This window comes from Gracilinanus agilis, chromosome 4, assembly GCF_016433145.1.
Source record: "Gracilinanus agilis isolate LMUSP501 chromosome 4, AgileGrace, whole genome shotgun sequence".
Lineage (NCBI taxonomy): Eukaryota > Metazoa > Chordata > Mammalia > Didelphimorphia > Didelphidae > Gracilinanus > Gracilinanus agilis.
This window is the reverse complement of record NC_058133.1, coordinates 473,727,440-473,750,304: the sequence shown is the minus strand read 5'-3', so window position 1 is coordinate 473,750,304 and position 22,865 is coordinate 473,727,440. Positions and strand designations below refer to the sequence as shown.

General features: G+C 41.3%; 1 protein-coding gene across 2 annotated transcripts in view; it reads left to right on the top strand.

Moving 5' to 3' along the window:
- GJA5 (gap junction protein alpha 5) overlaps positions 1-20,153 on the top strand; it is a 38,205-nt gene extending 18,052 nt beyond the window's left edge. Inside the window, exons 2-3 of one of the 2 annotated variants that reach the window (XM_044672551.1) lie at positions 18,847-19,923; positions 20,127-20,153. In XM_044672551.1, coding sequence (XP_044528486.1) covers positions 18,875-19,923; positions 20,127-20,142 — 1,065 coding nt within the window. In that variant the 5' untranslated portion in view covers positions 18,847-18,874 and the 3' untranslated portion in view covers positions 20,143-20,153. Of the gene's footprint in view, positions 1-18,846; positions 19,946-20,126 lie in introns of those variants that run through there. The other variant, XM_044672550.1, reaches the window with a different exon arrangement.
- Positions 20,154-22,865: the final 2,712 nt, after the last annotated feature.

Genomic DNA, 22,865 nt, shown 5'->3' with positions numbered 1-22,865 from the left:
TTCTTTCTTTCTTTCTTTCTTTCTTTCTTTCTTTCTTTCTTTCTTTCTTTCTTTCTTTCTTTCTTTCTTTCTTTCTTTCTTTCTTTCTTTCTCCAAAACCATCTCTCCCCCTCACCCCCACCCCAAGGCTGGCAACTCTGTGTGTGTATGTGTAGCAACCTTGATATGTTATCTCTGGAGGTGTTTAAGAATGTGTGTGGGCAGAAGAGTTGACAGACCATTTAAATTCCTTATCTTCTCACTCACTTTTCCTTTTTGGTGAACTCTCCACAATTTTCCACATTTGGAATGCTAATAAGGAGAAGGACCCTTCACCAGCTATGGAAAGGGAAAGCTAACTGCTCTTAGAAAGGGAAAGACAGAGCAGAATAGCTTAGAGACCCCCTACATTAAGCAGACAGATGGGTTGTCTACCTCGATCAATAATCAGTTACCAAATTTTGTTTGTGTAGATGTCTTTTTTTTAAAAACTAGATATGAGTTCCCTAAAGGCAGGAAGGAGTTTTATTCATCCTTATATCTTCCAAAGTGCTTTATACTTAGGAGGCACTCAAATAATAAATGTTTGTTGAATGAATGAATGAAATGAAATGTATTAACTGTGTGCCCAGTGCTATGTTCCATTCCTACCGCCATACTAGGGAGGATGTAGTAAAAATAGCATTTGATTTGGTGTTGGGAAAACTGGATTTGAATCAATGTCCTAGCATTACAAGCAGTGAAATTTTAGAAAAGGCATTTAACCTTTCTGAACCTCAGTTTTTTCATCTGTAAAATAGGGACAGCATTGCTTTAAATTTTGTTGTGTTATTATTCGTGTTAATGTACATGTGTATTGGTGTTAAAGAAAGTCAATTAATAAAGAATCCACCATGCTTTTCCCAAAAAGCAGCTTTGCATAGTTGCTAGAGGTCCAAATGAAACTTTAGAAAGATATTCTATTTCTGCCTCACATGGATATGGGAACCATAGGCAAATCATTTATTTTATTGACTTATTGCAGTTGTGTTCAACTTGTGACCCCATTTTGGGGTTTTCTTGGCAGAGATCCTATAGTGATTTGCCATTTCCTTCCCTGGCTCATTTTATGGGTGAGGCTCGCTCAGGGTTAAGTGGCTCGCTCAGGGGTCATAGGGCTAGCAAGTGTCTGAGATCAGATTTGAACTTAAGAAGGCAAGTCTTCTTGATTCCAAGCCCAGTGCTGTACCCACTGTCTCTCTAACTTCCAAATCATTAACTTCTCAGTTAATGTCTCAGGTAACTCTCCAAGTTTTTTAAGTTGCTGGATCTGCATCAGTGAAGGAAATTTCTATAACAGAAATACCCTTACAGATAAAAATCAAAGGTCTGAACAGATCAGGCAATCAAAAAAAAATTAAGCACCTATTTGTCAAACCCTATGCTAAGCACTGGGGATAAAATAATTTAAATGGTACCTTTCCTCAAGGAGTTTTTAGTCAAATGAGGGGAAATATTTACGCAGATAAGAAAAAGCTAAGTAGATACAAAGGAATGGGAGGGGGAGCAGCCAGGTGGCTCAGTTTCAAATCTGGTCTCAGAAACTTCCAGCTGTGTCACCCTGGGCAAGTCACTTAATCCCAATTGCATGGTGTTTCTGCTTTGGAGCTGATACAGAATATTGATTTTAAGACAGACAGTGATGGTTTAAAAAACATTATTTTAACGAAGTAATAGGAAAGAAAACACTTTTTTTTGGCTTACTATTACTTTTAGTGAAAATTTAATTAACTATATGATTTCTAAGTAGACTAGACTGCCTTTCTTTTCTTTTCTTTTCACAATTAAAGTTACTAGTAGTTCTTCACTAAAATGTAAACTATGAAAGAAGTCAAATTCTCCCCAGAACTGAAAGTCTTCCTCTGAAAATTAGTCATATTATAGGACAGCTTTCTTGTCACTGAATGCTGTTGAGTGAATAGATGATCTGGAAGAAGATGCACTTTATCCCCTTCTTGTATGGAATCTAAGACTTGGAAGGGACCAAAGTCATCTAATCCAAATTGATTTGACAGGAGTCCCCTCTACAATATTCCAACAAACTATAATTCAGTCCATGACTGAAGACCTCTTGCTTGAAGACATTATCTTATATCTAGTGACTGGGACATAATGGAAGAATGACTAAATATGGAACCAGAGCAACTGGGTTCAAATCTCAATTCTCCCACTTACTATATACATAACATTCAACAAGTCACTTAAGCTCTTTATGCCTCAGCTTCTTTATCTGTAAACTGAGGTGGTTGTTCAAGACGACTTTTCAAGTTCCAAATCTATGATTGTAAGGCAGTTTAATCATCATTTAGATGGCTCTAATTATTACATCTAGATGAAATTTGCTTCTTCACAGCTTCCATTTATTGCTCCTATGCAATTAGGTGGCATAATGTCTAAAACCCTTGATGTGGAATCAGAAGGACTTGGGTTTGAATTTTCGCATATTTACTAGCTCTGTGACCTGGGCAAGTCACTTAATGGCTCCATGCCTCAGTTTCTTAATCTGTAAAATCAAGTACTCAGTAGCTTTAAGATCCCTTCTTGATATAAATCTATTATCTTATGAGCCTTGTTCCATTTTCTGAGGCCAAGCAGAATAAATCAATCTCTTCTTCCACATAGCAGCTCTTCAAATTCATATGGGGTGACAAATCAAAAGTATTCACTTTTTTTTTTTTTGGCTTCCAAGTCATACCATTGGCTCACTAAGCTTGAAGTTCACTAATACCTTCAGATCTTTCTCATATGAACATTTCCTGTTTTTATATCTATGTTGCTGTTTTCTCAAGCCAATTCCTTTGTCATTTTTACTTTATTTGGCTTGGCCAATATCTAGCTTATAAAGACTTTTTGGGATCCATTGTGTAAACTGTCCTTTCCAGTTTTGTTCCACTGTTTAATTTTAAAAACCTGTTATCTATGCTTAACTCTCATCTTTTATAAAAAGTGTTGAATAGAACAGACACAGGGATGTGCAGGAGCCAGCTCCAGCTGGTTCCCTAGAACCATTGTTCAGTTTTCATTGTGAATATTTATTTACACCTTGGAAACTGGCAAATGCTACAATTCAGGGTTTATTGTTTTGTTGATTATCTAGATTTAAGAAAGCAGTGGAGAAAATTAATAATGCAGATTAAACTTGGAAGTCTTTTGTACTTTTTTTAAGGAGAGCTGGTTGTTAATAATTTACCAGCACACCCTTGGAACAGGGCCAAGGGCAGGTCCCTAAGGCAAAGCAGTAGAGATTTTCTTCCAGGTTGATCTAAGAACACTTATTAACTATCTACTATGTCGAAGGCACTGGTACAATGAAAAGAGAATTTATCCAGAGAATTTGAGTTCGAATCTCAGCATTGTTATTTTTAATCCACTAACCTCAGCCAAGGCAGATCTTTGAACATCAGTTTCCTGACAATTGATGATGCAGTAGATAGAGTTCCAGGCCTGAAGTCAAGAAGACCTGAAATCAAATCTGGTTTCAGATATTTATTACATGTGTGACCTTGGGCAAGTTAATTTGCCTCTGTTAACCTCGGTTTCCTCTATTGTAAAATGGGGCTATTAATAGCACCTATCTCCCAAGGTTGTTGTGAGGATAAAATGAGATATTTGCAAAGCACTTAGTATGGTGCTTGGCACATAGTGGGTGCTTAATAAATTAGTGTTTCCTTCCTTTCTTCTTGTCTTTTTCCCCCCATTAAATGAATGATTTAGACTAGATGAGGTCCCTTACAGATTTAAATATATGATATTATAACAGTTTCTGAGGTCTCTTAGAACTTTGGAATTCTATGATGTCCTAATTGGGAGGTAGTAGCCAAAAACCTTTCTGCAAGAATGGAAAAATGGCTAACTTCTCACTATTCTAATTTCACCTTTATCTGAGAGCACCTCTCATCCATTCAGTCAGTGAGGAAGGCAGAGGACAAAGGAGATGGATCAGAGAGCTGCTTCCCGTGTTGGTTCCTGGAATCCAGGAAGGCTAGCTTGAGAAATGGACCAACCTAGTCCCTGAATGGAAAGGCTTCTGAGAGGAAGCTCAGGAATAAATGGAGGCAGTTATAAAAGTCTGTAAGGTGATTCTTTAATTCAAGGGTTCTTAAGTGGGGTCTGTGAACTTGTTCAAAAAATAGTTTAACAACTGTACTCGAATAGAATTATTTTTTTTGTAATTCCATGATTTTTATTTTACGTCTTTATAAACATTATTCTGAGAAGGGATCCCCTGGTTTTCAATAGAATACCAAAGAAGTCCATGATGCCCAAGAGGTTAAGAACTCCTGCTTTGAATGCTACTCAAGCATTCCCTCTCTTCACACATCAAGACACCCATTATTCTGTCCTCTGAAAATACTTCACCCAAGACCATCTTCTTCCCATCCAAGGTCCTTGAATTCCTAAACCAACCACATATTCATTGCTGCAAATTGAAAAATTAATTCACACTAGTAACATTTATAGCACATTCAGAAACATTTTTAAAATTATCAATATGTTTTCACATACATTATCTCATTTGAAACAGCTCCCTAAAAAACATGAGTGGGGATCTATTCCCACACATCTTGATTGAATTAATCAAAAGTAAATTAGGAGCATCAAGATAGCTCAGCGGATAGAAAAATCAGACCTAGAGACAGTATGGCATGGGTTCAAATCTGGCCTCAGATACTTCCTGACTGTATGATCCTGGGCAAGTCATTAAACTCTATTTGCCTAGCCTTTACCACTCTTCTCCCTTAGAACCCAAACTTAGTATCAATTCTCAGACAAAAGTAAAAGGTTTTTTAAAAAATTCAATTAAGTGTGAATAAATCCTTAATTAATTTGAATCAGAGGAGCTTTGGGCTAAAGTTAGATGATCTCATACAGAAAATATCTTTTGATTGGTTGAAGACTAAGTCATATCTCTTAGGCTGCATATAAAATCAGAAAGGTTGCTTGAAGTCAGTTGGCCAAATGGGAGATGACTCCAAGGCCCCAAGATGGAAACGTCTCTGAAAATTCTTCCCCCTCTCTTATTTCCCCCTCCACAGAATGAGCAGATAACAGGACTGATGGCTGATGATTAGAGATGAGATGATGGCTGATAGTTAGATTCATCAGAGATGACTTATGGCAATGTCAGGAGCTGAGGAACATACCAAAGACAAACTAGATACACCACAGAAAGATAGTTTGGTGACTGCAGAGATATTAACCTTCAGATCCTAGCAGAGCTAGACTTAAGGGGGATTTCATGAAGACTCTATGAAAGGGGAAATAGATTTCAAGTAACCAAGAGCCCTTTGCCACACATATTTCCTATACTTTGTGCCTCACTGTGATTTTACTGTAGGTGTGAATTCACTCTCCCCAGGGACCCTATATGTGAAAAGGGAGAGTTAGCCCCCCAATTTTGAAAGGATTGTTTCTGTAATGTTTGTCCATGGTATACTTGCTCAAGCAATACCTTTTCTAAAAGTTAATTAAGGCTGACTGGTAATCAGTGCACATCAGTGGGGGCTCGTGATTATCAAAACTAGAAATTCTATCAACCCTCTGGGAGGATTAGTAGTCATCCTTCAGGGATCCAGCCCAACAATTTGAGTGAGAGGTTGGGTTGGTGGCCTTAGAAGGGGTGCTAAAAGAGAGTAAAAATATTACTGATAAAGAAACTGAAGTTTATTAAGGAATATGTAGCAGATAAGTGGAAGAGTTTGTACTCGAATGGTGGTCTTTGGATTCCAAGTTCCTCTGTATTCCAATGTTAATAACTGAAAACCATGTAATGTGTCAACCCTTTACTAGGGGAATTTACATTTTTAAAGAATCTGTTCTCTTCTGGATCTGTGGCTTAGTCAATAGAGAGCTGACTTTAGAGTTCAGAAGATTGGAGTTAAAATCTAGCCTCTGGCACATATGAACAACTATTTAAGCTCCCAGGGAGAAACTTCCATTATCAATGAAATCGAAGATCCAGCCCAAAGAAGCCATAGAAGGATCCATTGTTAGCCCTGGAAGGGATCTATGGAGATTCTGCTCTTACCCCCTTTTTACTTCAGAGTTAAGAAACCAATGGCCATGGAGTATCAAATTATTTTCTCAATATCACCCAGCTAGTTAGAGACCCAAGTGAGATAAGAGACATGGTCTCCCTACTCTTGCTTCAGTGAGCTTTCCATTAACCACAGAAGGGCATATAGCCTGAAACCCAAGTAATAAAGCTCTAATAATAAAACTTCAATTTCAAGTAATGACTGAGTAGAAGTCTTTCCTGTACTCTTCTAATAACAATAATAAAACTAATAACAGGCTAAATTTATATTCTGTAGTATATTGTGCTTACAAGAAACTTTGCATATATATCAGGATAATAGACCTAAAAAGGACCTTAGAGCTCATTTAATAAAACCTCCTTTTTTAAAAAAAACCCTTACTTTCTATCTTAGAATCAATACTGTGTATTGGTTCCAAGGCAGAAGAATGGTAAGGGATAGGCAATGGGGATTAAGTGACTTGCCCAGGGTCACACAGCTAAGAAGTGTCTGGGGTTATATTTGAACCCAGGACTTCCCATCTCTAGGCCTGGATCTCAATCCCCTGAGTCACCTTGCTTGCCCCCTGAACTCAGGTCTTTTTGACATTCATTCATCCACTCCTTTGATGACTGTTTATGGAAGTGTGTGCTGTCATCCACTCCATCTTTCTCAGAAGAGTATCATGTGGGCTGATCCCTTCTAGCCCTCTCTTTTGGGGTGCCAGGTGAAGGTTGTCAGCAGCAGATTCCTTCTGAGCCCAGCTTTCTTGCCTCCCAGGATTCTCCTAAATGCTGCTTCCCATCCTCCCCAGGAAGTTCTGTCTTTAGCTGATGAACCTGCCAGGAGAATTTTTATCTGGGAATTCTTCCAGGTTCTGCCACTTACAGTCCACGAGGCCTGCAGACACAGCCTTTGCTCCTGTAGCAGGAGAGCCAGTCCCATCACAGATTAACAGCCCCTTGGTTTGCTGTTGGGCTCTTGTCATCTTCACTTTCTCAGAGGAGCATTTGCCATTGCTTGCTGAAGAATTAGTGTTTATACCAAAAGAGTAGAATTTTCTTTTGGTTCTTTATTCATTGCAGCAGGATAAGCAGAACAAGAGCAGCTAAGTGGCATGGTGGTAAGAGCAGTGAACTTTGAGTCAGACTCATTTCCTGAATTCATATCTGGCCTCAGACACTAGTTGTGTGACCCTGGGCAAGTCACTTAACCCTGTCTGCCTTTGTTTCTTCATCTGTCAAATTAACTGGAGAAGGAAATGGCAAACCACTCTAGGAACTTTGCCAAGAAAACCTTAGATGGGATCATGAAGAGAGGGACACAACTGAATAACAAGCAAGAAGGACAAAGCACTCAAATGACTGAGAGAAATTTCACAATCCTTCCCCCTCACCTCCCTCCACAGCTTCAAGTGCAGTTAAGAAAATGTCAGAGTACCAAATGGGACCACTATCAACCTTGGCCCCTGGTAGTTCTAGGTAAGCCTGGAATGGTTATTACCAAGGAAACTTGGGAATAGAGGTCCAGTGATTGTGGAACAGAGGTGAAATATTCCAAGGAATTCTTCCTTCTCCATCTTTTTAGGAAGGTACCCAGCCATGCCCCATTTCACTCATGCCTGGATTCTTTCTGAAACTCTCCTCCTTAAGCAGTCTTATTGCTATCCTGGGGCCCTCTTCTTCTTATGGATGATTCCTTCCCCAAGGACCACCATTTTAGGAAGGTTCCCAGTCATGGTTCACCCTCCTCAGTCTTGGATTCTCTCCAAATTCCTTTTTGATTTTCACAGTATCCCTCTTCTTTCCTAAATCTGTTACTAGTTCCCTTTTATAGGCTGTATTCATCCATTAGATCATAAGCTCCCAGAGTGTAGGCACTGTCTAACTTATATTTTTATCCCACCCCAATGAGTGATAGGGTATGAATAGCCACAGAATAGTCTACAGAGAAACTGGGCAATAGGAGTCCCACATGGAGTGATACAAGTTGGTAAGAAACCTCCACCCCATCACAGTGCCTGAAATTCCATCATTAAAGATGTATAACTCCAAGTTTTAAGTCAACTATATATTTTTTTATTTTTAAAATTTTTTAGAAAAATTTTTCCACGGTTACATGATTCGTGTTCTTGCTCTCTCTTCCCTCACCCCCCAGTAGCCGATGCACATTTCCACTGGTTTATTCCTATGTCATTGATCAAGACCTATTTCCATATTATTGATAATTGTTTTACGGTGGTCATTAAGAGTCTACATCCACATCGTGTCCACATCAACCCATGTGTTCAAGCTCTTGTTTTTCTTCTGTGTTTCCACTCCTGTAGGTAGCGTTCTTTTCCATAAATCCCTCAGAATTGTCCTGGGTCATTTCATTGCTGCTAGTACAGAAAAGTCCATTGCATTGGATTGTACCACAGTATATCAGTCTCTGTGTATAAAGTTCTTCTGGCTCTGCTCTTTTCACTCTGCATCAATTCCTGGAGATCATTCCAGTTCACATGGAATACCTCCAGTTTATTATTCCTTTGAGCACAATAGTATTCCATCACTAGCATATACCATAATTTGTTCAGCCATTCCCCAATTGACGGGCATACCCTCGTCTTCCAGTTTTTTGGTTTTTTTTTGCCACCACAAAGAGTGCTGCTATAAATATTTTTGTACATGTTTTTTCCCCTATGATCTCTTTGGGGTATAAACCCAGCAATACAACTAAAATCAGAAGGGAAACAACAAACTGGGAAAAAATCTTTATAACAAAAAACTCTGACAAAGGTCTAATTACTCAAATATACAAGGAGCCAAATCAATTGTACAAAAATATCAAGCCATTCTCCAATCGATAAATGGGCAAGGGACATGAATAGGCAATTTTCAGATAAAGAAATTAAAACTATCGATAAGCACATGAGAAAGTGTTCTAACTCTCTAATAATTAGAGAAATGCAAATCAAAACAACTCTGTGGTACCACCTCATACCCAGCAGATTGACTAAAATGACAGCAGGGGAGAATAATGAATGTTGGAGGGGATGTGGCAAAATTGGGACATTAATGCATTGCTGGTGGAGTTGTGAACTGATCCAACCATTCTGGATGGCAATTTGGAACTATGCCCAAATATCACTAAAAGAATGCCTGCCCTTTAAGTCAAGTATAAAAGTAGAAAGATCACCAAATTTGGAGTCAGGAGATTTGGGCTCAAATCTCAGTTCCACCATTCAGTTGTGTGATCAGTAGTCAAGTCACAACCAGTCCACTGAGCTTCCGTTTCCTCAAACATACAATGGAGATAATATTGGATTATCTATTTTATGGGGCTGTTTTGGAGAAAGTACTTTGTAAATTTTATTAGGCTCCCTCAAGGGCTGTGAGTGATCTTTGGAGGTAGACCTGGGTTTGAAACTCATCTCAGACACTTTACTAGCTGTATGACCTTGGGTAAGTCATTTAACTTGCCTGGATTTCAGGATCCTCACATGTCAAATAAGAGGGTTGGACTCTGTGACCTCCAGGGTCCCTTCAGAATCAAAATTGATGATCCTTCCTGTCACTGGGGGTTCAGAGAGAGGGAAAATCCAATGATACTTTCAAGATTGGAGAAGCTGCATCAACTGAAGGATAGTGGTATCCTTAAGAGAAAGAGGGAAATTTGGCTGAAAAATGGATTCAGGAGCATTAATAAGAAATGCCATTTTGAACTTGGCAAGTTTGAGAAGTCTATGGGACATCCAGGTTGAGATGCCAGCAGGCAGGGGTGATGATGACTGGAAGTAAATGGGGATAATAATATTTGCACTGCTGATCTCCCAGGATCCTTCTCAGAAAACCATTTACGAAATGCTGAGCTATTCTTCTTCTTATTATTATTATTAGTCAAGAACCCTCTATTAAAATGCAAATAACCCCAGGGGAGATCATATTTTAAGCCATTATCCACTACAGGGCTGGGGATATTAATTAGTTGACCACTGTCTGAGAGGAAGAAAGTCCACAGGAGTGTCTGGGGTCTGTGATGATGAACTCTGCCTTGGCAGGGTTGGGGGAGGCCATGAGCTACCTGGCTGGTGCTTTTTAAAAAGCAAAGCATCCCTCAGCAGGGAGGCTGAGCTGGGCAGGCAGGATCCAACTAATGATGTCTCTCTACCACTTGAAGTCTTCCATTAGCTCTTTTAGTCTGCCCGGCAGCCCTGTGAGGGCTGTGTGAATACTAAGGGTCTTATTATCCCCACTCTACAATGTAGGAAACCAGGTTGGAGAGAATTAGAGAATTAGAGAATTAGAGAATTTAAGTGATTTGCCCATTGTCATGTCTCTCATTGACTTCCTTCGTATGACATTGGATAAACCATTGACCATTTCTATGCCTTGGTTTACCCAAGAAGAGTAAAATGAAGAGGTCTGATTAGAGGACCCCCAAGGACCCTTCTAAATCCCAGATAGAATTTGAACCCAGTTCTATCCTGGTTCCAAGTACAATATCTTTTTGAATACAATACATTTATGTCTTGGATCAGGATGGAGAATGGCAGGTAAGAAGGAAAGACAGTCATTGTTGATTTAATAAGAGAGATACTTGAGTATCACAGTAGATAGAGTCAGGAAGATCTGAGCTCAAACCCAGCCTCAGATACTTATTAGCAATATGTCCCTGGACAAGTCACTTAATCCTGTTTGCCTCAGTTTCTTCATCTATGAAATGGGGTTAATAATAGTTCCTACCTCCCAGGGTTGTTATGTGTATAAATGAGATAATACTTGTAAAGTACTTAGCACAGTGCCTAGCACACAGTAAGGCTATATAAATGTTAGTTATTATTATTATTAATTACCTAGATGTCACAGTGGATAGAGCTTTGGACCTGGAGTCAGAAAGACCTGAGCTCCAATCTAGTTTTCAACAACTTAATAGCTGAATGACTCTGGGGAAGTCACTACTTAACCTTTCTGCCTCATTTACTTTACCTCTAAACTGGGGATAATAACAGCAGCTACCTCCCAGGGATTTTTCTGGGGGGTCAAATGAGATAGTATTTGTAAAGTGCTTTGCAAATGGTTGATAACAGGCATTGTCCCCATGTACAAACAGCTTCCTAGGAACAGACCCTCAATGGTAAGTCAATTCATCCTCCATCTCCACCCCATTATAGTTACATAAAAAATAAATACAAAGTCCTTGTCAGGGTAGTTGTTGAGTCATTTCAGTCCCAGTCAGTGTCCCATTCTTCTTCTTCTTTTTTTTTTAAACCCTTAACTTCTGTATATTGGCTCCTTGGTGGAAGAGTGGTAAGGGTGGGCAATGGGGGTCAAGTGACTTGCCCAGGGTCACACAGCTGGGAAGTGTCTGAGGCTGGATTTGAACCTAGGACCTCCCATCTCTAGGCCTGACTCTCAATCCACTGAGCTACCCAGCTGCCCCCAATGTCCCATTCTTCTTAGCCCTATTTGGGATTTTCCTGGCAAATATGCTACAGTGGTTTAGCCATTTCCTTCTCCCAGCTCATTTGACAGATGAGGAAACTGAGGCAAAATGGGTTAAGTGACTTGCCGAAGATCACATAGCTACTAAGTATCTGAGATCAGATGTGAACTCAGATCTTCCCGATTCCAGTATCTTTGCCAAGAAAATTCCAAATGGGGGTCATGAAGAGTGGGACATGACTGAAAAATGACTGAATAACAACTTTCTGACTCCGAGCCAGAGTTCTATCCACTTCACTGACTAGTTACCCCAGCTATTGAGGAGGACACTCTAGCTGCTCAAGGAATTAGGAAAGGTTCCATGTGGGAAATGGTACCCGAACTTGATGGAAATGAAGGTTCTAAACAGCTGAGGTAAGGAGGGAGCACACTGGAGGGACAAAGCATGTGAAAAGGCACAAGTTCAGGAGATGGAGTGTTTTTTATATATAAGGAGCTAAAAGAAAACCAGCTTGAGGGTGACTGGGTGGTTCAGTGGGTAGAGAGCCAAGCCTAGAGATGGGAGATTCTGGGTTTAAATTTGTCCTTAGACACTTCCTAACTGTGTGACCCTGGGCAAGTCACTTGACCTCCATTGCCCAGCCCTTACTATTCTTCTGTCTTGGAATGAATACTTAGTATTGATTCCAAAACAGAAGGTAAACGTTTAAAACAAAAGAAAAAAAAACTAGTTTGGTTGAACCATAGTGTGTGCAAAGGAAAATAATGCGTAACAGGAAAGGTAGGTTGGGGTAAGGTTGTGAATAGCTTTGAGTACTAAACCGAGGTATTTCTATTTAATATGGGAAGTAATAGGGAGCTAGTGAAGGTTATTGAGAAGGGGAATGATGTGGTCAGACTTTAAGAAAATCATGATAGCAGCTGGAGAGGGTGGAGATGTGAAGTAAAAAGATCAATCAGGGCTCTAGGATTCCAAGTTATTATTATCTGATTAAGTCCGATGATTTTATCTTTCAAATGCTGGAGTGGTTCATACTCCAATCCTTGCCACAGTCATCTTCCTGCTGTGGGTGAACAATGGACCTTCCCAATTGATTTGAAATTGATGAACTAGAGTCACCAGCACTTCCAGGAGCTGGTGTGGAGCCAGGAGCAGAACCTAAGGGCCACTTTACCTGGATTTATTGGGGAAAAGGCCGTTTCCAAGGTAGAGAAGATAAGAGTATTTTTAGACAATTATAACAGGAAGAAAGAAATCAGTAGGCATAGGCTGCTGCTTCAGGCAGAATGATTCTTATCCCCCCAAAAAGCTTCTTTCAGCTCAGATGCCCAGAGTGCTTTAAAAATAATGGACTTCCTCCTCTTGAATAGAAAGCAGTTAAGTCAATCAGCTCTGGAAGTGATTTTCCTGAACTCATTCCAACCACTGGGGTCTGATCATGAGCCACCTTCTCTTTGTCCCCAGTAGAGTTTAACAGCTTTTAAATTCTCCCTAATGACAGCTTTGCTCAGCAAGCTTAAGAAAAGAATGGGCTAACTGGGAAAGAATACAGGATTTAGAGTCAAGACCAGGGTTTGAGTCCTCTCTTACTGATTTCCTTCGAATGACACTGGATAAACTGTTGGCCATTTCTACGCCTTGGTTTACCCAAGAAGAGTAAAATAAAGAGGTCTGACTAGAGGACCCCCAAAGGACCCTTCTAAATGCCTGAGCCTCTGACATGGTAATTTCCAAAGATGTTTCCAGTTTTAAATTCAATGTGCTTGAACCATATGTCAATTTTTCTGAGTTCTCCTATTGTCTGACCCATGAGAAGTCAACTCATTTTTTGGAACCTCAACCTACCCATCTGTCAAATGGAATCGGTACAATTTTTAAAAAATCCTTACCTTCTGTCTTAGAATTGATACTAAGTTTTGGTTCCAAGGGAAAGAAGAGTAAGAGCTAGGCAATAGGGGCTAAGTGACCTGCCCAGGGTCCTGTAACTAGGAGGCATATAAGGTCATATTTGAACCCAGAACCTGCTGTCTCTAGGACTGGCTCTCTATCCACTAAGCCACCCAGCTACCACTAGAGTCATTATAATTTTACTTTCCTTTAAACAATTGGCTCAAAAAAAGTGATCTGTACACTGAATCCTATTTTATAAGTGTACCTAAGAGGCACTGGGCAATTAGGAGGTACAATAGATAGGGCACCAGATCTGGAGTCAGGAAGACCCCTCTTCCTAAATTCAAACTTAGCCTCAGACACTTATTAGCTGTTTGACCTTGGGCAAGTCACTTAACCTTGTTCGTCTCAGTTTCCTCATCTGTCAAATGAGCTGGGAGAAGGAAATGGCAAACCACTCCAGTATCTCTGCCAGGAAAACCCCAATTGGGATCACAAAGAGTTGGATATGACTCAAAAAGACTGAATGACAACAATGACAAGAAGCAGTGTGTACAGAAGTGGACTTTGGTATCTGGGAGATCCAGGTTCTAGTCCTGTCCTTGACCAATCTGTTAACATAAACAGTGGCAAGTTACTTAGTCACTCAGCCCCCTGGGCGACTCTCTAAGACTAAATTATGAAGCCGCTACTAATTTTGCATTAGAGTGGAAAATTTCCAGTGTGAGAATTCCCTACACCAATTTTAATCAAAAATCCAAATCAAAGATCTGCTTCCTTTTTTAAAAAAAGATCTCTTTTACCAATGACATGTAATAACAATTTTCCACATATATTTTCTGAAGTTATAAGATCCCTCCTTTCTCTCCCCCATCTCTGAGATGGTAAGCAATTTGATCTGGGTTATACATGGGTTATCATGCAAAACCTACTTCTTTATTGGTCCTTGGAGTAAAAGAATACTTTTAAAATCAAAACCTCAAAATAAAAATCCAAATAAACTAAAGTGAAAAATAGTCTGCTTTGATCTGCATCTGACTTCAACTGTTCTTTCTCTGGAGGTGGAGAGCATTCTTTGCCATAAATCCTTGTGACCATTCTTTGCCATAAATTCTCCTGGATCATTGTATTGCTGACAGTAGTTAAGTCTTTCACAGTTGAAAAGATCTGCTTCCTTAGAAGTCCTCCAAGTGGTACATTGGATAGAGCTAGGGCTGAAGTTGGAGTTAGGAAGATCTGAGTTCAAATCCAGTCACTTAACAACTGCTGCCTACATTTTCTCAACTACAAAATAAATATGATAATAATAATAATAGCTAACACTTATATAGCACCTACTATGTGCTAAGCACTTTGTAAATATTATCTCATTTTATCCTTATGACAACCCTGGAAGGTAGGTACTCTTATTATCCCCATTTTATAAATCAGGAAACTGAGGGAAACAGAGGTTAAGTGACTTGTCTGGGGTCACACAGCTAGTAAGTGCCTGAGGCTGACTTTGAACTCAGATCTCTCCAACCCCAGCCCCAGTGCTCTGTCCACTGTGTTTCCAAATACCTACCAAGTAAGATGTTTGTCAAAAACTTTTCATAGTGCCTGGCACAGAGTAGGTGTACACTTAAAAAAAAAACACCTTACTTTCCATCAGAATTAATATTGTGTATTGGTTCAAAGGCAGAAGAGTAGTAAAAGCTAGTAAATGAGGATTAAATGACTTGCCTAGGGTCACAGAGCTAGGAAGTATCTGAGTCCAGATTTGAACCCAAAGGACATACTTTATAACCTTCTTTTCTTTCAAGTCAAAACCCAAACAAACAAATCAGGGTGATGGACAGTTTGAGGAATCCTTTTAAGAACTTTTAGAAAAGCAAAGACTCCCTCCAGAAAGGGCCAGAGGGTAGCTATGAATTAATGCCATGAACACTGGATAAGACCTCAAATAGGGTTGGAGGAGAAGGCAGGGACAACAAACTAAATGTACCATAAGTTAGTTGTGTGACTCTTGGACACATCACTGGTTTTGTGGCCTTCAAGGATTTGTGAATTGGTGATAAACTTCACTCTCTACTCAGAGTTGGGAGGATCCCTGGGGACCAGAGATATGAAAACATTTACAGTGATAAAAGCTGTTTCATATTGCGCAGTGGAATTTTATTAAGCAAAGTACCCCTTAATTTATCTTTTATACAAATCCTTATGGGTAGATATTTGGTTTACTTAAAGTGAGGAGCTCCTATGGTAATATCGGACTGCCTCACAGGAATTCAGAAGGAATTTCAAAGCACTTTGAGAATTAGAAATGCATATTGACCCAATATTATTGGTTCTATCTTTACCTGGGAAAATTGAAGAAGAAGCAGTGAAGGGAAACGTTCCCAAGGCATGAGGCATATTAATGGCAGATCCAAGGAATGAATCTAGTCTTCAGACTCTGCTCAAATATTATTTTCCTATACCTTCAATGTCCAATGATGTGTCCAACTGGGGCCAGGGCAGGAAGAGAGGGGAGTGGGGAGATGGGGAGGAAGACCAACAACAAGAGTGTTGTAATGAAAATACTTCATGTGGTCATTTAAATAATGGGAAAATAAATGGCATCATTTTTTAAAAAAGTATTTTCCCATGGTTACATGATTTATGTTCTTTCCTTCCCCCTTTCCCTCCCCCAACTCCCAGAGCCAACAAGCAATTCCACTGGGTTATACATGTATTATCACTCAGTATCTATTTGCATATTATTCATTTTTGTAATAATCTTTAAAAAACCAAAACCACATCCAATACCCATATAAATAAGTGAAAAATCAAATGTTTTCCTTCTGTGTTTCTACTCCCACAGTTCTTCCCTTGATGTGGATAGCATTCCTTCTCCTAAGTCCCTCAGGATGGTCCTGGATCATTGCATTGCTATTAGTAGTAAAGTCGATTACATGATTGTCCCACAGTGTTTCTGGGTACAATATTCTTCTGGTTCTGCTCATTTTGCTCTGCATCAGTTCATGGAGGTCTTTCCAGATTGCATGGAAATCAAGCAGTTTATCGTTCCTTATTGCACAATAGTATTCCATCACCATCATATACCACAATTTGTTCAGCCATTCCCCAATTGAGGGACAACCCTTCATTTTCCAATTTTTTGCCACCACAAAGAGCGTGGCTAAAACATTTTTCACAATCTCTTTGGGGTACAAACCTAGTAGTGGTATGGCTGGACCAAAGGGTTGGCATCCTTTTAAAGCTCTTTGGTCATAATTTCAAATTGAAATGGCATCACTTGTAAAGAAAAGTAAGTATTAAACCAAGGGTCCCTGATTATGCTGCTTTGCCAAAGAAAGTTTCCTTCATGATGTTGGAATAGATGTCAGAGGACCTGGAAGGTATGAGAAGGAGTTAACTCAGTTTACTTCACATGTGAGAGATAGTGAATGCAGTCAATCAATCAATAAAACCAATATTGAGTTCTTTTATGTGCCAGGAATTGTGCTAAGTGTAGGGGATACAGAGAAAAGTCAAAGACACTCCATCATCTCAAGGAGGTCAGGATCTCATGGGGGAAATAGTGAGAAAACCACTATGCACCATATGCACCAACAAGCTAAAATGGCAAGATGAATTGGAAGTAATCAGCACTCTTTGATGTAACATAACAGAAAGGGCATTGGACTGGCAGAGGGTGGTGTCTCCTCCCCTCTTCACAGGGGCCAGTCACAGCTTCCAAATTGTCTAGCATTGGCAAGGGGTAGTGTTTGTGGGAACTAGTTCACACCTTCTGGAGGAGTGAATACTCATTGAAAGGGTTCACACTTTCTGAGGGTGTGAACAAGTTTCTGATTCTTTGAGTTAGAACAAAGGGTGGGGCTCTCCAAGAATCTTGCTGGCTTCTCACCTAGCACTTGGTAGGGTGTGAATTCACTAAGTGATTTTCGAGATCCTCCACCTAGTTCAAGGTTGTGTTGATTAAGTTATTGTTAACCAAAGTGTTAACTCCAACTAGGCAAAGGATTCCATTTTCACAAGTGCAAACTCAAAGAGAACAAAGAGTTCCTTTTTACAGTGGGGAATTGGGACAGCTAGATTCCAGCCCCAGCCCAGTCATTGATTTGTTGTATAAGATTCCATCAGTAAGTCCAGATACATGAAACCTGAGGACCAGGGACTGGCTTTCATCAGCAAAGGAGTTCTCATATATGGGCAGTGAGTTTCAAGCATTGCAATTCCAAGGCCAAAAACTAGAGAACAGCTATTGTAAATTACAGTTCAGGGTAATAATTGCTGGTATCTAAAGAAAAGTTGATGCCACAGATTCATTTGAACTGATGTTGGTTCGAACCAGTCATGGTTTTGGAGAACTAGGTGGTGCAATGGATAGATTGCCAGGTCCAGCATCAGGAAGACCTGAGTTCAAATCAGGACTCTCTGTGTGACCCAGGGCAAGTCACTTAATCCTGTTTGCCTCAGTTTCCTCATCTGCAAAATGAGCTGGAGAAGGAAATGGCAAACCACTCCAGTATCCCTGCCAAGAAAATCCCAAATGGGGTCATAAAGAGACAGACACGATTGATCGACTAAACAACCATGTCAACAAATCATTATTTGTAAAATGGAAATCATAATAGTACCCAGTTCCCAGGATTCTTTAAGAACCAGATGGGGGTGGGGGGCAGTGGGATGGCTCAGTGAATTGAAAGCCAGGCCCAGAGATGGGAGGTCCTAGGTTCAAATCTGGCCTCAGATACTTCCCAGTTGTGTGACCCTGGGCAAGCCACTTGATCCCCATTGCCTAGCCCTTACCACTCTTCTGCCTTGGAATCAATACATAGTATTGATTCCAAGATGGAAGGTAAGAGTTAAAAAAAAAATAACCAGATGATAGAATATATGTAAAATGCATTGCAGTCATATCCTAAAGTATTATATAAATATTACTTATTATCATCTTAATCTTGGAAGATGGATTCATTATCTACCCTAAACCATCTAATCCTTTGAGGTATTCCCTACTTGCAAGCAAATGGACATCTGGCTATCCCACCTCTTGTTGTTTCCATTATCGCACTTTAAGGACCCTTGATTCCATTGGGAGACTACACTCTCCAGTGTTGCAAATCATGACTGGTCTATTCCTTTGTAAATGGTTTTGAGAACTCCCATTCCTAAAAAATATCATTACTTCATATCTAAATTTCTAGAACCAAGTTTTTCTGAATTTAGCAAACTAAACTAGTCCTCAAATAATGGGTCACCAGGCCCATAACTGAAGTTTTTCCAACTTAAAGTCTTCCTAGCTTGCCCTCAGATGGCATAACCTTTGAAAGTCCATCAATCCCTTCATTCTAGCATGACGCATGAGAATGAGAACTGGGTGCTGCTATTTATTGAAATATAAGTGGTTTTAATGACAAATAAGTCATGATCTTGAGATTATTGATAATAACTCCTTCAAGCACATGGTCCTGGCTCTCAGCAGATCTCCTCTTTTCTCTCTTGCCTACAGAAGTGGTCTTTCTTGCAAGTGAGACGAGATGGGTGACTGGAGCTTCCTCGGGGAGTTCCTGGAAGAGGTCCACAAACATTCCACGGTGGTTGGCAAGGTTTGGCTGACTGTCCTCTTCATCTTCCGTATGCTAGTGCTGGGCACAGCAGCCGAGTCCTCGTGGGGGGACGAGCAAGCCGACTTCCAGTGCGACACGCTGCAGCCTGGGTGCGAGAACGTCTGCTACGACCAAGCCTTCCCCATCTCCCACATCCGATACTGGGTGCTACAGATCATCTTCGTGTCCACTCCGTCCCTGGTGTACATGGGCCACGCCATGCACACCGTGCGCATGGAGGAGAAGAGGAAGCTGAAGGAGGCTGAGAGGGCCAAGGATTCCAAGGGGGCAGACACCTACGAGTATCAGGCAGAGAAGGCTGAGCTTTCCTGCCGAGAAGAGCTAAGTGGAAGGATCATCCTTCAGGGCACCCTTCTCAACACCTACGTCTGCAGCATCCTCATTCGCACGGCCATGGAGGTGGCTTTCATCGTGGGGCAGTACCTCCTCTACGGCATCTTCCTGGAGACCTTGTACATCTGTCGCCGAAAGCCCTGCCCTCACCCCGTCAACTGCTACGTGTCTCGGCCCACCGAGAAGAACGTCTTTATTGTATTCATGCTGGCGGTGGGAGGTCTGTCCCTCTGCCTCAGTCTGGCTGAACTCTACCATCTGGGCTGGAAGAAAGCCAAGCGGCACTTCAACCAGAACTGCCCCGGCAGAGTGGAGGCCAGCCTGCCCGCGCCAGGGGGGGCCCCGAACTGCACGCCACCCCCAGACTTCAATGAGTGTGTAGAGGGCAGCCCCAATCAGAAGTTCTACAGCAGCCATTTCAGCAACAACATTGCCTCCCGGCAGAACACAGACAACTTGGCCACAGAGCAGGTCCAAGGCCGGGAGGAGGCCGTAGGGAGGGCCTTTCTGCACATGCAGTATGCCGAGGGGCCCGAGGTGGCCAACGGGATGTCCAGTGCACATCAGCTCCCCCATAGTTACCACACCGACAAGCGCCGCCTGAGCAAGGCGAGCAGCAAAGCCAGGTCAGATGACTTGTCGGTGTGATGGTACCCCGGATGGTGGCAGGAGGGGGCATGTGGGGTTGAGGGGTAGGAATGTATGTCTGTGATGGGCCTTAACATTAGATTGGGGTCCTCCTTCTCGCTGCCCTGCTAGTTTGGTTTTTTGTTATTGTTGTTGTTGTTTTTGAGAATTCTGGTTATAATAATCTTGCTCTTTTATCCAGAAATGGGGCAACATAGAAGAAGAGGAGAGAGTGGTGTGAGGGGCCATAAAAGGAGCTTCCTCGTTATCTTCACACACACTGAAGGCACCCAGTAAGGACATTTCAAGAGGACTCAAGTGGGGCAGATTGAGGCAGTGATGATGGGCTGGGATACTTTGAAAAATCATTCCGGGTTTTTGATTTTGATTTATGCCACCATACAAAGGGCCACACTGTTAGTCCACTTTGCCAGGAACATGCAAGCAGGCAAGAGTAACCATCCGTACCTCAGCTGTACTCCCACCCCGATGCTTACCACAACTTCACAAGTGCCACCTCGGCAAGTCTTGGTGAAACATCTGCTCCTACTGGGTCCTTCGAGTTTTCTCAGCCCCATTAATTCCCTCTGAGGCTGGTCTATGAGGTCCAAGGAGAGCCCATAGAGATCCCAACCAATGGCATGAGCCTGGGAAGCTTTGATCAGCCATATTTCCCCAAGCGCTGTCTCCCCAAAGCTACTCCTTTGAGTAGAGTTTAGGAGACCACACATTGCCTCGAAGCATCCTTTTCCTCTTCCCAACTTCACGACAGGCTCTTGGACACTTCATCTGGGCCAATGGTTTCACTTTTGCAAGTGTTCAGGCTGTGCCTCCACATCAGTGCCCGACTCTGCAATACCTGAAAGAAATACTCTCTTGGGTATATTGTCTACCCAGGCATATGTCCATTCTACCAGTGTGCCTGCCCTTGTACTAGTTTACTGGGCAAACTGACTTTACTTGAATCTTTGAAACTACTCATATTACAACTTCCTTTGCATCTCAATCAGGTTTTAGATGACATCTTTCTTCTTTCTACTCTGGACTGTTTCCCCATGCCCCATCTTCTCCAAGAACCAAAGATCTTGTCAGTAAGAATGCATGTGGAGAACCATGGTTCCCCCACCAGTGATCCTTCCTTGGGATAGTAATCACCAGCTAAAATGTCCAGTGGTGGAGGCAGCTGGGTGGCTCAGTGGATTGAGAGCCAGGCCTAGAGACAGAAGGTCCTAGGTTCAAATCTGACCTCAGACACTTCCTAGCTGTGTGACCCTGGGCAAGTCACCTAACCCCCATTGCCTACCCTTACCACTCTTCTGCCTTATACACAGTATTAAATCCAAGATGGAAGGTAAGAGTTTTATAAAAAATAAAAAAATAAAATAAAATGTCCAGTGGTATACATCCATATCTTCATGAAAACAAATTCCAAAGGGGCATCTCAGAGGACCCAAATCCTATTGCTGTGAACCAAAAAGAGAGGTTGACAGGGAGTGGGATTGGGGGAGACACACAGTAAAAAGAGAGCCACTCTGCACCCTCCATCTTATTTCTCCTGAAGACTTCCAAGTTAGTGCCCCTTGAAGCTCCAGATTACCAGCTCCGTGGAGGCACCCAGGCCTGTGATTTCCTGGAAGAGGATTTGGTTTGAGAACAGTAGCAGCAAGACTCCTACACTCCTGTTGGAAGGGGCCATGAGTGGGGATGTGGAAGTTCTATTATTTCTCCTAAAGCACCTACTTGTTTGATCTAGTATGATGAATAGAAGAGACCCTCTGGGAGCTACATAGATCTACCTGCTTGTTCATACCCTGGGATAGTCACCAAATGAGAGATGGAGGAGGACTTTCAAAACTGGATGCTGGTATTCAGAGAGGGAGAGTCATCCTCTACTGTCTTGCCTTCTTCTTCCTAGCCATGAATCCCATCCACCATCCCACTCTGTTTTTAATATAAGAGGGCCAAGAATATGAAGCAGGGGATGAGGCAGGGTGCAAAGACAGGACTTCTAAGCCGAACCAAATAAAGACTGGTTATTTCTGGCTTCAAATGCAAGCCTTAGGTGTAACAATTCCTCTTTATCTCTTGAAGGTCTTTTGATGGGGTGGGGGAGTTTCTTTTTTTCCCCTCTTTCTGTCTCTTTAATATTCTGGTTTTATGAATTGTTTATTCTTGAATTAGAAACTCTGTGAGGTTTCTCCTTGATGGAGATTTTTTTTAAAGCAAGGAGAAAGGCATTGACTTATGTATTTGTTTTAATAAAAGCTGATCTGACATCCTCTTCCTCTGTATGTCCTTTTGATGATGGGCTTTAAGTGAAAGATTAAGGAACCGAAGAAGAATACTTAGGTTTCTGTCTCAATGGATTGATAAGCCTTTGGCGAACACTCACTATGAACTCAAAAATCCTGCCAGATCCAAGACTAAGAAGTACTCCTGACTCTTGGGGGTCTAGGCGGGAAAGAGAAATCACACATATGTGTAGCCCTTCGAGAACAACAGAGTGCTCTGCTGAATTACCAACTGGAGCCTTCAAGGAACTTCAAAGAGAGAGCTCCAAGAAACTAGAAAAGGCTTCAAGGAAGTAAATTTAAGTCAGATCTTGAGATTTCAATTTCACAGATGGAAAAAAAGAGGGCAAGTCATTTCAGTAGAGGGGATGGCATGAGCAAAGTCTTGGAGATAGGTTTGGGATTTCGATTAGGCAGGTGGGCAAAAAGAGGGACAGGTACTTCAGTTGAAGGGATGGCACAAGCAAAGACTTGGAGGTAGGATTGGGTGACATTATTTTGGAGGACTGAAGAGATAGTCTTGACTAGTCAATAAACATTTATTAGATACCTTCTATAAAGCAGGCAATGTAGTGAGTGATAGAACAACAACAACAAAGATAAAAACAGTCCCTGCTCTTGAGAAATTCATAGGCTAATGGAGGAGACAA